This window comes from Vanellus vanellus (genome assembly GCF_965231255.1).
Source record: "Vanellus vanellus genome assembly, chromosome: 2".
Taxonomy (NCBI): Eukaryota; Metazoa; Chordata; class Aves; order Charadriiformes; family Charadriidae; genus Vanellus; species Vanellus vanellus.
The window spans coordinates 55,259,570-55,274,999 of record NC_138906.1 but is presented as its reverse complement, the minus strand read 5'-3'; the positions used below and the strand labels follow the sequence as shown (position 1 = coordinate 55,274,999).

Genomic DNA, 15,430 nt, shown 5'->3' with positions numbered 1-15,430 from the left:
AATTAATTACAAAAAATAAGGGGATGTTGTCATAATCTACCCAAGAGTATACAGACATAAGAAGTCAGTCTGTTGAGAACAAGCGTGCTTAAATGTGGCAGTCAAACTCTTGCAAGCAGTCTTCATTCTGCCCTCCAGTGACATCAAGCAAAAACATGCAGTAATGATGAATATGCTTCAGTGTCTGATGTTCCGGTTTAAATCCATGAGGAGGTTTTTTTCTTTTAAAAAAGTGAAAAATATGTTGGATTCTATTATTAAAATTGCATAGGGAAAAACCATTTAGATATGGTCTAAAATGTTATTATATTTTAAATTAATCCTAACCCATCAAATGGCAGATACGTTTCTAAGTTTTGAGATGTCATTCTAAGAGTAGTTGCTGTGATCTGTGTCCTAAAATGCAACTTGCTGCTCTGTGTGTTTGTCTAATGTGTTTTCCAGCAAAATAGGCTGTAGCATGGATTAAAACATTTGAAATGTTTTTACTTAAAATATGAACTCATGATTTTCCAGGTCTGGATTAGCCCTTGTTAACTGCAGCTGTTGACATCTGTATGGGTTTTCCTTTGGTTTACAAAGTCACTTTGTTCCACACTGAAGTCAGGGAGAGTTTTGCCTTTAATTTTTTCAGAAGAAGGATCAGGCACAGTCAACCGGATGGCATTTCTGTATTTGTCTGGAGGTAATGTGATAATAACAGGAGCTCTGTAGCCAATTAATTTTTAAATGTCAGAGAATATTCTAGGCCTTGTTGAAAGGTAGAAGATGGAGCTGAGGGCATGCTCTGAAGCTGGTGACTGGTTGAGAGACTGGTTTATTGCAATGGCTTGTATTTTTTGTAGATCAAAGGAGTGGTTGATGTAGGCATTAATACTTGACAGCCAGCTAATAATACCTGCCTGCCTCAGCCCTGCCTTGCTGCCTGAGGAGGGTAAGATACTGACATTTCAAATCACTTTTCTCTTAAAGAAATAGAGATGGGTGTAAGAAGCGTGACAGATTGTAGGGGCAATGAATGAAATAGGTGATTTAAGATGTTCTCTTTGCTGTGGAGTGGGCAGCTGGAAGGAACCATGAGTGAAAAGAGCCTCCTTCCATCCCTTCCTGAGTTTTGCGTGTTTATTGTTCCCACATGCTAATCCGGTGCCTGTGGTATGGCTGATACAGCAAGTGATGCCTTCTGCCCTGTCCCTTTCTACCTAGGAGTGAGGGGAGGGTGGTAATACCGACGAGTGAGGAAGAGGAGAGATGCCCTGAGAATAAAAAAGGGATGGGGAGGAGAAGGTACATGATCACCTGGGAGTATGTCACGGGCTGTGACATGAGGGATGTAGCACAGAGGAAGAGGGACCTTGCTGACAGCCAAGAAGAGAGGGAGGCAGGAGGGAAACTCTACACAGGTCTTGCAAGCAATGGCACTCATGGTGTTTGTAGAAATTTTGGAGCTCATAGCAATGATGAAAGCCTTGTGGCATGTGTATATGGATCCGTTTGTGCTGTGTCCGGGCAGAGAGGGAAGCATAGTGGTGGGAATACTACAATGGGTAAGGTCTGAGCTCTGCAGGGTAAATCCTCTGTTGATATATACCCACATGAACCTTTGGCTTGCAAAGATTCATGCTTGTGTCTGAAGGGGGGTTAATATTAAAAACTTCACTTTTGCTGTCTGTTCTGGATTGCTTTCTGTTGCCTTTTTCGGGTTTGTGGATTTTATACATGATAAGCTATGCCTGATATCTATGTAATACAGTAGGCAACTTCCTTTTTTCTAACTGGTAGCAATATACACTACAGAAATCACACAAGATTTGGTTTTTAGCAGAACAGTTGTCAAGGTGGAAGGTATAATACATTCTTAATGGTAGGGAATGGCGGGATTTTTATAACTTTACACATATCACAAGAAATTAAGAGGCTTTTTCTGCAAAAAGTTTTTGGAGTAGTCTTTGGACTCTCTGGGGAAGAGATGGGAAACGTGGGACTGCTTCTGAGCAAAGAAATGACTGTATCTGACAGTTCTGGGAAATGTACGTTACTGGATCTCTTTCTGCAATGCATTTTTACTCTACATCATTTCCTTAGTAGTCTCCTAAATTTTGCAAGACGTCTTCACAGCTTTTCCTGTAAACCTCTGTTACGTTTACTGGTATTACGCTTTTGAAAAGATCTGTACATAAAGTGTGTACAGTATACTGAGCATTTTCTTTTATCTTCTCTGCTTTGATTTTCTCTGGAAGTACCATCTAATTTGCAATTTTATATTGTTGCCTAGAAAATCAGACTATTCCTAAATAATCAAGTAGTAGTTTAGTATATTTTTTAAATATGCGTTATGTTTCTATTTCACATGCCTGAATATACTTACAATACACATTTTCTGACACCTTCAGGACTGCTTTGCCAGCTTATGTTTCTGTAAAATAAAATCTTATAGCTTGAGAGGTTCATACACAGGTCTGGCTTCTTCTGATCTGACCTAACATGCCTAACCCAGGATCCCAACGGTCATTGACTCCTTAAAAAGGTGATGAAGAGAGGTGGAGCTGAATCCTCTCTGGGAAAGCCTTACTTGGGTCTCAGTCTTTTTCAGGAGGAGCCTGTCTCATCTATCTGAGTGCACAGGGATTCTTGGAAACCTGCATTCCTAAATTAGGTGACGCAAGTACTCAAAGCTTGAGTTGGGTGAATTTGTGCCACTGTGATTGATATTAAAGACATTGATGTTTTGCATGGGCAAAGTACTTGAAGAACTGAAGCCACTGGTTATAAAAATCTATCAGGTAAGAGATATCTATTACTGTGTGCTCTGCAGAACCTGAAAGAAGCGTCCAGTGTGGTCAGGGCTTCTAAGTAGGAGTATCAGTTGATCACAGAAGAGGAGCAATGTTTTCAGCCTGCAGAGGAGAACATCGCTGTTCTTACCTCCTCCCTCCTAAACCCCCTTCAGAGTAAGTAGTGTTTCTGGGACTAGCAGAGTCCAGCTGTGCATTGGACCTGCTGAATGCAGTGTTAATTCTTAAATAGACCAATGTTGGGGCACACAGGCTTTTTGGGAAAACACTATGGTGAGACTGATGCTTCTCTACTTTAAATAGCGGATTTACCAGTGCCTGGTACAGAATGATTGCTTTTTTTCTTCCAATGGTAGTTGTTCATAAATACCATCCTTGGGTTTGAAAAGATGAGACTGGAGATTTTTAGTCTTCAGCACCACAGTCACTAGGCCTGTATCTGTGAAGCTGGTGTGATCCACACTGGCCTTTATGGACATGAGGATACTTGTTAAGAGAGAGCGTGTTGCCCTACCAACAAATGCTTCATCTTGCACCTGTTGAGAGATAGTCACTGTCCTGCCTCTGGTACAGCAGCAGTGCTTCTCTTGTCTGCTTCTAATGGGTAAAACCAACCAAGTCAAGATTATAAATCTCCTCTTATGTGCTTCATAAAGCACCAGCAAAGGCCAGCGTTGTGGACTTCAGAGTATTTGATAATAGCATATGAGTAGATCCTAAGGTTATTTCTTTAATCTTGTAGTGTGGAAAGAACAGAGTGAAACCGTGCAGTGTTATCTTGGTTTAAGGTGTTACCATGTTGACCCTTTTATTATTTCCTTACAGTTATCTTTTTGAGATTTTATATTCAGGCCATATTGCATGTTTACCCATTCCTGTGTACCTGAATGTGTCCTTTAAAAATATCAGCAATGTTTTCAGATCTTTTTTTATGCAACGGTAAGTGTGATGGCTGTTCTTCATCCCTTGCTGTGCCAGACTGCTGAGACACGATTGTTTTTCTGCTACTGATTTAACAAAAATTAAGACAATCATTTTGTCCTTAGCTGCATTCTGTTGCAGAAACTTCCCAGTGCTTTGTGTAGTGAACTTTGAGTGGATTGTCACTGTGTCAATACAATGTGTTGAATGTAAGATTGTTAATTGCTCTTAGTTAGACATAAGTGGTCTACAGTGTAGAAGCTTGGATTGGTCTCATCTAAAACTGGTAAAATGTGTTGGGTTTTTTTGATTTTGTTTTTTTTTTTTTTTTCCAGAAACTTGTTTGGTTTATATGCTTACAGAAGTACAAATCCTAATTCTTGCAATCATTTAATTGGAAATGTGATGTTTGTATCTTTCAGTATGCTCTCTTGGGTTCACTAGATAGCATTGTTTTTTACTTTTTCCAGAAAAAGAAGGGAAAAAAAAAAAGCATTGTTAATTTTTTTCCCTTTCTTTTTCTGAACCCCAAGAATTTACCTCCAATCACTGCCCCATATTCTAGCTTCCATCTGCTCGTGCCCAGGAGATTTTTTAAGTGCTCTCAGAAAATATGGCCTGCTCTTAATCGTACTTTTTCTGTGTAGATGCGAAGAGTACCCCTGGTTACTGTGCTGCCAGCTTTTCTGCCTTATGACTAACAGGCCTGCATCGGGAATCAATCCCACCTACTGGCACCAAACCTTGACGGGTTGACCTTGAGGCCAACTCTTTCATTTTGATTCTAATTTGTGCAATGATTTGCGCATCACTGAAGCAAAGTTAAATGTAAGAGGATACATTAACAAAGCAGTACAGCTAGACTGGAAACGCACAAAGGTCAGGAAATGGAAAAATGAACTACCTACTATCATCCATTTGCCCTATTGCTGATGTATAATGGCTTTGATTTCCAATTAGTGTTTATTATGGGCATAAATATATATATTGTGCAATATTGAGACAAATGCACTTAAAGTTCTTTAGTGTTATTATGGCACACATCCCTCTGAAACGTTTGCAGCCTTCATTTCAGTCTTCCCAAGAGCAGCAGTTTCATCTGTATGTTCTGTAATATCTTTCAGGGAAAAGGGTGTCAGTAGAGCATGGAAGCCTGTGGCCCCCTCGTGCTATGAAGTGGTTTCTTTGGAGCTCTGAGAAACCATTCCTGTGCCTCTCGAATAAATAGCCCAGTCCTGCAAAGTTCTCCATGCTCTCAAAATCCTTTGGCTTCATAGCACTCTCCAATCCCAAGCTTGATGATTTTCATGTTGGGTTTTATGTTTTCAGCAAGTCAGATGCTGAACCATTTGGAAAAGATTTTTGTATAGCTCTTTGCACCATAAGGTATTGTTTACCAGATTTGACTGTACTGTAAGCTATGCTTTAAAACTCCTTTTTGTGCTAAGAGTTATACTAACAATGCTTCCAAAATTCAAATGTCCAAAGGGATTTTGTTCGCATGATGATAAACAAATAGCTGTGATAGTTGGGAGTAGGTTGATGGGGGGCACTTACGATAGCTAAAACTGTAACCTTGATTATAGCTTACTTTTTAGCTGTATTTCTTCTTACCTCTGCATTGCCTTGTATTTTGTATATTCAATTGTACTGTGCCTGCACTGATGGAAAATGCAAATGTTCTCTTGGTTGACAATTTGCTGCACAGGTACCACGTGCTGTGTTACGAGGACTGTCCCTAGGCAAAAAGGAGAAAATATGCGTACTTCATTTACATTTTCCTGGCTTAGAGTTTGACAGGGGAGAGCATACCTCCCCTGAAAGCTGCTGAGTGGTGGCAGCTAAGGGTCCCTCTTGGCTATAGTGGGGGGAGCAGATGGGGAAAAGATCCAGAGCAGCAGGCCTGTGGTGGGAGTGGAGATGAGGAGGTTGCTGGGAAGAACAGGGAGCAAATCCTGTTTAAAAAAATCTTTAGGGCTATGAAAAGCAGGAGAATTTGCTCTGAGGAAGGACATCATGTTGCTGGGTTGGGAGCAAGTCTGGAGGGAAAAGTCCTGCTCGGTAAGGAGCAGCAGTGAGATTCATTCTCGTATCTTTTTTCCTTTCACCCCGCTTTTTACTATTCCACCCAACAGACCTGAGTTTCCTGTGTTCCAGAAGTTACCCGATTCTAATTTTTGCCGTAATAAAACAGTTTTACATACTGAAAGCTCTTTTGGTAGGCTCATCTTCAGGTTAAAGGTCTGCCTCAAAGCTCTGGCTTGCAGAGTCCCATCACATCACCTTTTGATGACTGTATACACTGTTGCTTTCCTGCTTGTCTTTCTGGCCCAGCCTCAGGATTTTGCTCTGGGTGTTTACACCTGGGCTGTGACTAGGTTTTTAGAATCTTTTAATGTTGTCTCTTATCCAGCCATTTAAATCTTCCATACAGGCCATTACTACCTTATATTTCTGAGTACAATACCCTTGTTGATACACATGATCTTACCTTCCTGAAAACTGGTCAGAAGACTTTTGCTGTCGTAACTTGTCACTTTCACCAGGCTACCCTATAATCTGTCTTGGCTCCTTCTTGTCTTCTACAAAACATATAAGCCTTGCAAATGAAGGCTAAAAGCTTATCAGGGGAACCTTCATCTCTGGTGGAGCAACCAAGAGACTGACTCCACATCTGATTTGCTTATGATGTCAGACTTGACTACTGGCTTATTAAATTTTCAAATGGATAAATGTGCCGTGTCCCAAGCTTTCTGTCATGCAAAGCTATCTCACTGTCTTTCTCAGTGCTTGCCCTTCAAATTCTGGATGCAATGATGCTTGAAGACATCTGAATGACTGCATATGCCTTACTTTGAGCCCACGGTCATGCTGGCTAATATTGTCACCTTTTTCCCTTTAATTTCCTCACCTGCCAGTGCTCCAGTGGTGTGTTTTATTTCAACCATATAGTATCTTTGGTATGGACACTAAAAGCCCGTCGTGCCACCATCCTGACCCACACAAATACATCTTCTCTGACAAAGCAGCAATAGGAAGTAACCAGTGTCAGTCCAAATATCTAAAAGGCGCTTCTTAGTTTTCTGAACAGAAAATTGAGCTGGATCCTTGCAGATGCTTAGCTGGGATCTATCTCTGTAGTGCTAAAGCATCATGTACCTTTCTGGTGTGATTTAAAATAATCCCAAATTAAAAAAAAAAAAAAAAAATCCCTAACATTAAGCCCTACAGCTCTCCAGGAGAAGTTGCTGCGTGGCAGCTCTGAATCCTTTGGTGAAATTCAGCTAACAATAACGGTGTGTGAATCTTTCCAGTCAGAGGATTCTTCCTGTCTCGGAGAGGGAGGTGGTACCATTTTCTCAGGTGGTGAAGGAAAAGGCAGTGGTGTCAACAGCTCTCTGTCCCAGTGCCAAACAGCAATCGGGCAAGGAGAGAGGTGTGAGTGTGAAAGGGAGGGAACGTGGGAAGAAAATCTGTGAAATGTTTTTTCTTGGTATTTACCAATTACAGGTTTTCTATGTGTACATTTTTGAGATCAGTTTTCTTTACAATCAGGTTTCATCTGTTATTTCCTTCTGGCTACTCCTGCTTTCCCTTGTTAAGAGATTGCAGTTGCATTTACATGGACGGGGTGGGAAATACCCTAAATTATTTTTTCTGATATTTGTTTTCATTAGATGGACTAAGTGACATAAATAAGAGGCAAGTTCTGCCCACAGACGATCCTCCAAGAATCTCACTTTGAGTAGGACTTTTATGTGGCTGGTAGATGTTTAGAGGCAAAGCTTTCCAGAACTTTGTGAAAATCAGAGGGAGTGGCAGTGAGAGGGGAAAAAAATGTCACTTTAGCTAGTTTTGCTCAGCAGGCTATTGTTTGATAGCTAAATACTTATTGCCATAGCTGTCTGTACATAAAAGGGCTGTTTCTGATACTAAAAAAAAATAGTTACTAAATTTATTGGAGTAAATGATCATTTATGCTAGAGTAGCTGATAGCAGTAGAAAACAATGTATTTTCCAACAGTAGTCATATTTGCATTTCTTGACAAGATGTTAATAGAAAAGATCCCTACTATACGGTAGACTGAAATTTACTTATGTATGTTGTATTACATATTATGTACGTCCAAATGAGGAATGTAAAGGGAAAGACCTTTACATCTGCTACATCAGGCATCAAAAACTAAAGCAACTGGACCATCCCTGATATAACTGTAATATCTTACATCCCTGTCGCATCATTCCTGCTAGCCTAGATAAGTTCAGAGACAGGAAATAGCCAAGCTGTGCATCAGTCACCAGCGCAATATTGTCACCTTCAACTCAGGACAAGCTTGAGCTCACATATTGAGCCAATCACATGCATGGATGTCCTTAAGTGTGGCAAGACGGGCTCTTTTAGGACAAAATTTGATAATCCAAGAGAAAAAGGTTGAAAGGTGTGAGGAGGAAAAAAAAAACCCACCACCTTTCCTCTTACATACACAGATGCCCTGATCAGCAAAGGCTCTCCTCACTGCTATCCGTCATACAAGTGGTGAGAGGAGTGAGTGGGTAAGTGAAGCCTGAGGGTCATTTGGTAGAGAGAGTCCATGGGTGAAAACACCCCTAGAAAGAGTGACTGTAGAAGCAGCTGTGGAATGACTGTTTTGAGCCAGGAACGGAGATGGATTTGTTTCTGTTGACAACCAAGCTTGATCTGTTGTGCTGTTGGGTCAACATTTGGGTGTTCTTGCTTTATAATTACTCTGTGTATCAAAAATTAGAGTATAGCTTAGTGTGTATAGTGTACACATCTCTGTAAAGGGATAGAGAGAATAAATATGAATCTCAAGTCCCTAAATAAGGGTTGGTTTGTTTTTTTATGTACTACGTATCTATGATGGATCAGATTGCTTCCACAAGACATAGAAGGGATGTCTTTGCAATTTTTTAAAGCTGTCTCACTATGACTGGGAGTCTCTAAACAGGGCTTGTGTGTGCTTTAGACAGTTGCATGGAAAACATGCAAAGCTGGTAATAAAATGTGGAATAACTATTTTTTCTAATCTCTTTTCTACTTATTCATAGAGCCCTGCTTGTATTTTGATACCATTATTTAATCCAGATAATCATGTGACTGTATTGTCCCATTTGTTTGGGATTTTTTCAGTTTGGGTGGGGTTTTTTTTGCAGATTAATGTATTTGTGTAGAATTGATGCTGGAAATATGGGAGACTCAGATTTCTGGAGAATGTGGCTGTCTGGGTTGCTTTCAGATTATGCCATTTGTTCCACAGGAGTCAACATACAGGAAAGTGGGAATTTACAGAATTAGAACATAGTGATGAATTTACCTTTTTCATTAAAACCACTTAAAGTCACGCTGAAGCTGAAAATATTAAATGTTTAAGTCTAATTTAATTTGAAAGTGTGCAGTTAATTAATACTCTACATCCATTAACTTTCAAAAATGAAAGTATCTGCAGAACCACTACTCCCTGGAGTAATTTGTCACCAGAAATAAAATGTCTGCCTTTGAACTGAAGTAGTTTTTGGGTAGCGCGCTACGAGTGAAGGAGTCCATGTTAATGGTACAGACTAATCCAGAAGAGTGGGCTTGAAGTTCTTCGCGTTGCTATCTCACCAGTATAAAACCAATAGTAGTTGTCTTAGGTACTGTTGTGACAGCAGATGCCTTTTTCAGTAAGTGACAAACTCCCATTGATTTTTAAATTACTGACTAAAGCGTGGTAGTTGTGCGTGCCCACAAGTGCTTCCCAGCTTAGAAAATGTTCACAGCATGCGAGACCCTGATTTTGATTTTTTAAAAACAGATGCATTTTCTGTTTACAGGGAACACCGATCTTCATACTATGATTTGAACTCTCTTTTCAAACCGTGAATAAATGTAACTGTTAGAAAAGAAGCAGCAAAGACATAATTAGATGAAAATCAAATGCAACACCATGCACTTTGTTCCCCCACACGTTTCCTTCCTGCTTCTATTCCTTTGCGTCAATCTTTCCAGCATTTACTATAAGGTGTGGCATTCCTGCTGGAGCTATTTTTGCTATAAACCCTGTTTAATGCAGTAAGTGAGGATTTGGGTCATTGGATTGTAAGCGTTGTAGGGCAGCGTCTGCAAAGTGACAGCATGTTCTAGGGGTGCAAACATGCCAGTTGAATTTTTTTGCTGTCTGTACAGTTTCTGTGCAACAGAATCCGAAGACGCAATAATAGGTCTCTTAATTATTCCACAAAAATTGGTATTAATAAACAAAATACTTTATGTTTTCAGGACTTATTGTTCTGTGCTACTGTAGCCTTAATAAAGCCAAGGTTAAATAACTGCTTGGCTGGACAAAGGAGCTATGATTTTTCTTCCGCTTAATTTGTTTGAGTTCAAAAGGATGATTTGACTTCTGATCATGTGAAAAGCATTTCATAGCATACTGGAAAGCTGTCTGGTTTTCTATCTAACGGACTTGACAGCATGGTTGGCAACAGATGGATAATGGAAGGCTAATGAATAATGAAAAGCTGAGTGATTGAAATAGAGCTGCGGGGAGAGAAGAGGGAAAGCTGGGAAGGAAAATGGAAAAAACAAACAGCACAGAAGTAAAGATTAACCAGTATTTTGATCAGTGTTGAGGTATGTCTTCACATCAAGATTAACCTCAGTCATAACTTAAGCATTCTCCATGTCCTGGCTCACAAGAGCTCTCAACTCATGCACCATGACGCATTTTGTACAAGTCACTCAGCTTGCCTTGAGGAAGGAGGGTAGGTTGGAATTTAAATATTTTTTCCACTACTAAGATGATGACTACTCTGCAGTAGCCTCCTTGACTCCCATTAATTGACCAATGCATTCCCAAATTCCTACCAGAGCAGGTGTGCATAGTCTCTCGCAGTCTACTGCAAAAAATGCAGCAGAGCAATAGCATTGGAAGCTCTTGGGGTGCTGAGAGGCACTGCAACACTTAATTTACACTTCAGTGAAGACATCTCTATTTTGGTAACAGGCATAACTCCATTTTCATGGCGCTAACTCTTCAGATCTCCAGTGGGGAGGAAGACTTCTTACTCATTGCTAACCAGTCTCTCCAGATGGGGTAGAGTCTCTGGGGCAACTGCACTTTAAGAAAGATTCCTCTGCAAATGTAACAAGAATTACCGGGGAGAAGACTTAACTCCGGGTATGAAAAGTGGGAAGACTATCTCCTGATGTTAAAAGAGAATGACTGTCTAGCAGTTTGATAGTCGTCGGTGTATGTGTCTGGGTGCATGCATTAATGTGGAGGAGGCCAGCTACTATTAATTTCCTCACACACTGCCAGTTGTGGCTGAGTTTGGTGGTGGAAGGCTTGCTCTTACACTTGTTTTCATGGTAAGAATTATGGATTAGGAGTTGAATTAGCACTATGTTTCCTGCTACACTTTTTCATGCTTCTTCTACGCTATGCTAAATGGAAAAAGATTAGCTACTTTTTCATTCTGATGTACTACTTTTCCTGAGCTTTGACATCACTGAAAAATGAATAATACTGTAAATACTATTTTTTTTTTTTTTTTTTTTTTTTTCTCCTTCGCAGAATCTGTACCAAAACAGGTTCCTGGGCCTGGCAGCCATGGCGTCTCCATCTAGGAACTCACAAAATCGGCGCCGCTGCAAAGAACCTCTCAGATACAGCTATAACCCTGACCAGTTCCATAACATGGACATCAGGAACAATTCCCATGAGACGGTCACCATTCCTAGGTCTACCAGTGACACGGACCTTGTCACTTCAGACAGCCGATCTACCCTGATGGTCAGCAGCTCCTACTACTCCATCGGGCATTCACAGGACCTAGTGATATACTGGGATATAAAGGAGGAAGTGGATGCAGGGGACTGGATCGGGATGTATCTCATAGGTAAGTCCCCTTTACCCCTTCCCCTTCGAGTTTCTTGCTGCTTTTTTTGCTTGTAAGCATTAGGGTAATATGGGCTGAATGGTAATAATGAGCTAATATAGTTCTGTTGAGTGTAGTCTTTAAGTGGGTTTATATATGACAAGATTTCTTCTGCTCCTGAATTGCTGGTTGCAGTTCTTACCCTCACTTTTTCTTCAGTAGAGACATGGGAATGCTTTCTGTTGACAGTTTCTTGAAATTTCAAGATATTTTCATTTTAAAGCCATTTGGATTTTGGGGAAATACCTTCTGTATAAGAAAAAAGCATAATATTTCCAGGATTTCCTCTTGCGAGTCCTTGAGTAATCTGTGACAGATGAGAGGTTTTACAAGTCAAGAATATGAGTCATTTAAAAACCCCATGAAATAGAACGACTTTTCCTGTATAGCTAAAGGATATGTTGATATGAACAATAATTATAGACTGAGGCAGTCTGGAGTTGTCCCAGAAAGTTTTTCCTTTTTTTCTGTGTGTATTGGAAGCTGTATTCAGCCACATACATTAGCATATTTTTGACATCTCCATCTAGTAAATCTAGCCCCACATAAGAGTAATAAGAAATGGTTTCAATGGACTTTTACCTGACTGTTTTACTTCGGTATAAAATTAGCGTTTTTTTTTTAACCTGCTTTGGTTCTTATGGAAATAGTCCTGCTGCCTAGACTGAAGTCTGTGTTAACTCTTTGCCCTCTGGTAAGTTTTGGACATGGTGGATCAGTTTCAGCCACATTCCTTTATGGATTAGCGGTCTTAAAAATGTGAAGATTTTAAATGTTTCTTGAAGACCAGCGGCTTGATAAAGAAGACAGACTCAAGTTGGTGCCCCTCCAAAGGGAAATGTTGGTTAAATGCTGCGCTTACCTGTTTGAATAGCCTAGCACTATGTAGGTATGTTAGTTACAATAGCAATGTTTTATCTTGGCTAGATAGCAAGTCAAACAAAAACAGATAAAGCATATGATATTGCAAGTTGGGTTTTTGGAGCAATCACATATGACATTGTAGGGAGCTATGGTGTTGCATTAGTGGGTAAGAGCAGAAGGGTCACATGCCGGGGATGTTGGGAACACAGATGTTGGTGACACGAGAAGGGACTGGATGGGAGGTCTGAGCGTGTAGAGAGAGGTACCCTGGTGGCATAGTGTTAAGCATTAGAAAATGAGTTCAGGGTGTTGGAGAGACTGGGAGAAGGAGGACATGAAAAGTGGCTACTTGGGACATGGAGGGAAAGGAGTGGGGGTTACAGTAAATCCAGGCTGCAGTACTTGTTCCCATGAGTAACCTCATAAAATACCCTGCTTTGAAAATAAAAGTAGGCTTCTCCAATTTAAAATCTCTTCGGAAAAAAACAGAGACTGGATATAAAACAGATGTTCCGAAAGTAGTCTTGTTTGTTGGCCTTAACAGAACTACTAGTGTTTGCAGTTAAGCTTGCAGTTGATTGTTTTACTGGAACAGATGAGAAGACGCAGCAGCCACAGAAGACACAGTACTAGGCAGTAAGAAATACTCTAAGACTATTTTGTAGCAGCACAGGCAACTCATGAAGGACTGTATTGCTTCAGTAAAAAGAGGCAAATCTTACCTTCTGGTGGTGTGGAGTCAACAGAAAGTCCACACAGCTGTTCACATTGAACTCATTCAGCCATGTTTCATAGCTCAGACATTACATCGAGTGCTGTGAAGACACATCCTGAATTTTTTTGGGGTAGGTAACCTTAATACATGAAGGATTACTTGGGAGAGGAAAATTTGCCTTGATTCTCCTGTGTAATTTATCCTATCAAACAGGATGTTGTTCCAGATACCCCAGTAAATTTGAAGTGCAAATTGTGAAGTGGATCCTTGCCCCTGCTGGCTGAACGCCTGATGTTAATGGCAATAGTCAATGGCTTTTTCCAAGAAACACCACTGCCAAATGAAAAATGAATAGTGTGTCCAGCCCCCAAGAAACCAGTAGTTGACCCTGTTTGTCTTTGAAGGTGTTTTGTCTCCAGCCTCTCAGGTTCTTAATCTAAATAACTGAGGAAACGGCAGGCAGCAGCACCCCTTGTTCTTTTTTTTTCTCTTCCCTTTCCCTCTTCCCTCTCCTCCCCTCACAAAACCTAACGTATAGTGAGATTTGGTGTTTTGGTTCCCTTAAAGAAAGAACATGGGAGTCTGAAGATCACTTGGCTTTTGATGTGCGTTTGACACGGAAAACGCTTGGAGTCTAGGAAGGTGACTGGCATTATGGCTACATTCACATCATAGGGGTAACCAGCAGGAATGGGTCTGTAGAAGCAAACAGCTGCTGAATACATTCTGGGGGCTTGGCTTTAGAGCAGTCTCAGTCTGGCAGACTGAATGCCCTTGAGTCACCGTAGTGCATCTTTCAGTGTAGCTTCACCAGGACAGAATTGAGTTTGTGTGCCCGAAGATCACCATACGGTCTGGTGGTGACAAAGTGGGAACAGTTGGAAGGGTCATTTCAAAAGCGTGCTGCTCACCTCGAATAAAACATTGATACATCTTGGATTCAGTGTTTGTGGCCAGTCCATAGGGGTGGGAGATCCAGACATACCAATAGCTCAGATTTGTGTGTACATTTGCGCAGATTTTCCAAGCCTGCATTCCTGTTTAGAGGGGAAATGTTCCTGGCCTTGTGGGTATGACCTTCACAATGTAAACTGATATATGACTATGTTTTGAATTAGCAGCCAGACTGGAACAAGAGAACCAAAGAAACCATGAGCTTTTCCTGGTCTGTTCAATAGGGGATTAGTGTTGAAGCCTATTATTACCACTTGCATGGCAACACTGTTAACTATTGCATTGCTGCTGGTCACTTTAGTGTTTGTCTCAAAGCCAGCTTGTGGATACAGCCCAATCCTTATTGTGATTGTTTGGGTTGGTGAAATTTGAGCTGAAAGGTTTGAATGTGGCAGTACTTTAATGTTGCAGTGAGTCATGAGAACAATGAGAAGTTATTTGTGTCCTTGGGGTATCAGGCAGTGTGTTGTGGATTTTCTGTAAAACTCAGTGTGGGAACATTAGAGTTATTATTTGTTATTTGTCTTGTGGGAGCTGCTGGGCATCCCTGGAAGGGGCTATACAGAAGCAGAACAGAAGACACTTCTCACCTTAGAGGAGCTTAATCATTGCCATTGTAGTCCTCTAGGAAATATCTCCAAATAATTTTATATAAGTGTTAGTTTTGAAATGCGTAAAACTTAGTCTGTTCTCACCACCACTGCCACCACTAAAATTTTGATGATACCCAATAAGCTGCAGGTTTCAGAACAAAGATGTTCCAAGTCTGGGGAAATACAAATGTTAATAAAAGACTTCCAAAAGAAAAAAGAGCAAAAATCACATAGCTCATATGTTTTTCTACCATAGAGCATTTTGGGATGCTATTCAAAGGTTAAAGTAGCCTGAAAGAAGAGTTAATGGAGCCCTGCCTATAGGGAAATTCTGGCTGCTTGCTCCTCGTGAAGGAGCCATAGCTTCTTTTATCAAAACGTAGTTGTTTTTCTCCTCTTCAATCCATATGCGCATTCATAAGGGTGGCCAACTGGGAAACAGTCTTCACAGAAGCAGGTAAAAGCTGGATTTAGAATTGATTATCAGAGTTAACTTTTACCCATGGACTCAGAAAATGGACTAGGCAGACAGTTGATCTCTTGTAAAACAGTGTAAAAAATGGTGTTTGTGTGTCTCATGGCAAAAAATAGCATTGAGTATATCTACCCTGTAACTGCATGAAAACAACCATACACACCTACATGAT

At 40.5% G+C, this 15,430-nt stretch overlaps 1 protein-coding gene across 1 annotated transcript in view; it reads left to right on the top strand.

Moving 5' to 3' along the window:
- Window positions 1–1,415: 1,415 nt before the first annotated feature.
- HECW1 (HECT, C2 and WW domain containing E3 ubiquitin protein ligase 1) overlaps window positions 1,416–15,430 on the top strand; it is a gene marked incomplete at its 5' end in the record, with an annotated part of 190,958 nt that continues 176,943 nt past the window's right edge. The window contains 2 exons of the mRNA XM_082499170.1: window positions 1,416–1,547; window positions 11,294–11,618. Of these exons, the coding sequence (XP_082355296.1) occupies window positions 1,416–1,547; window positions 11,294–11,618 (457 nt within the window). The remainder of the gene's footprint in view (window positions 1,548–11,293; window positions 11,619–15,430) is intronic.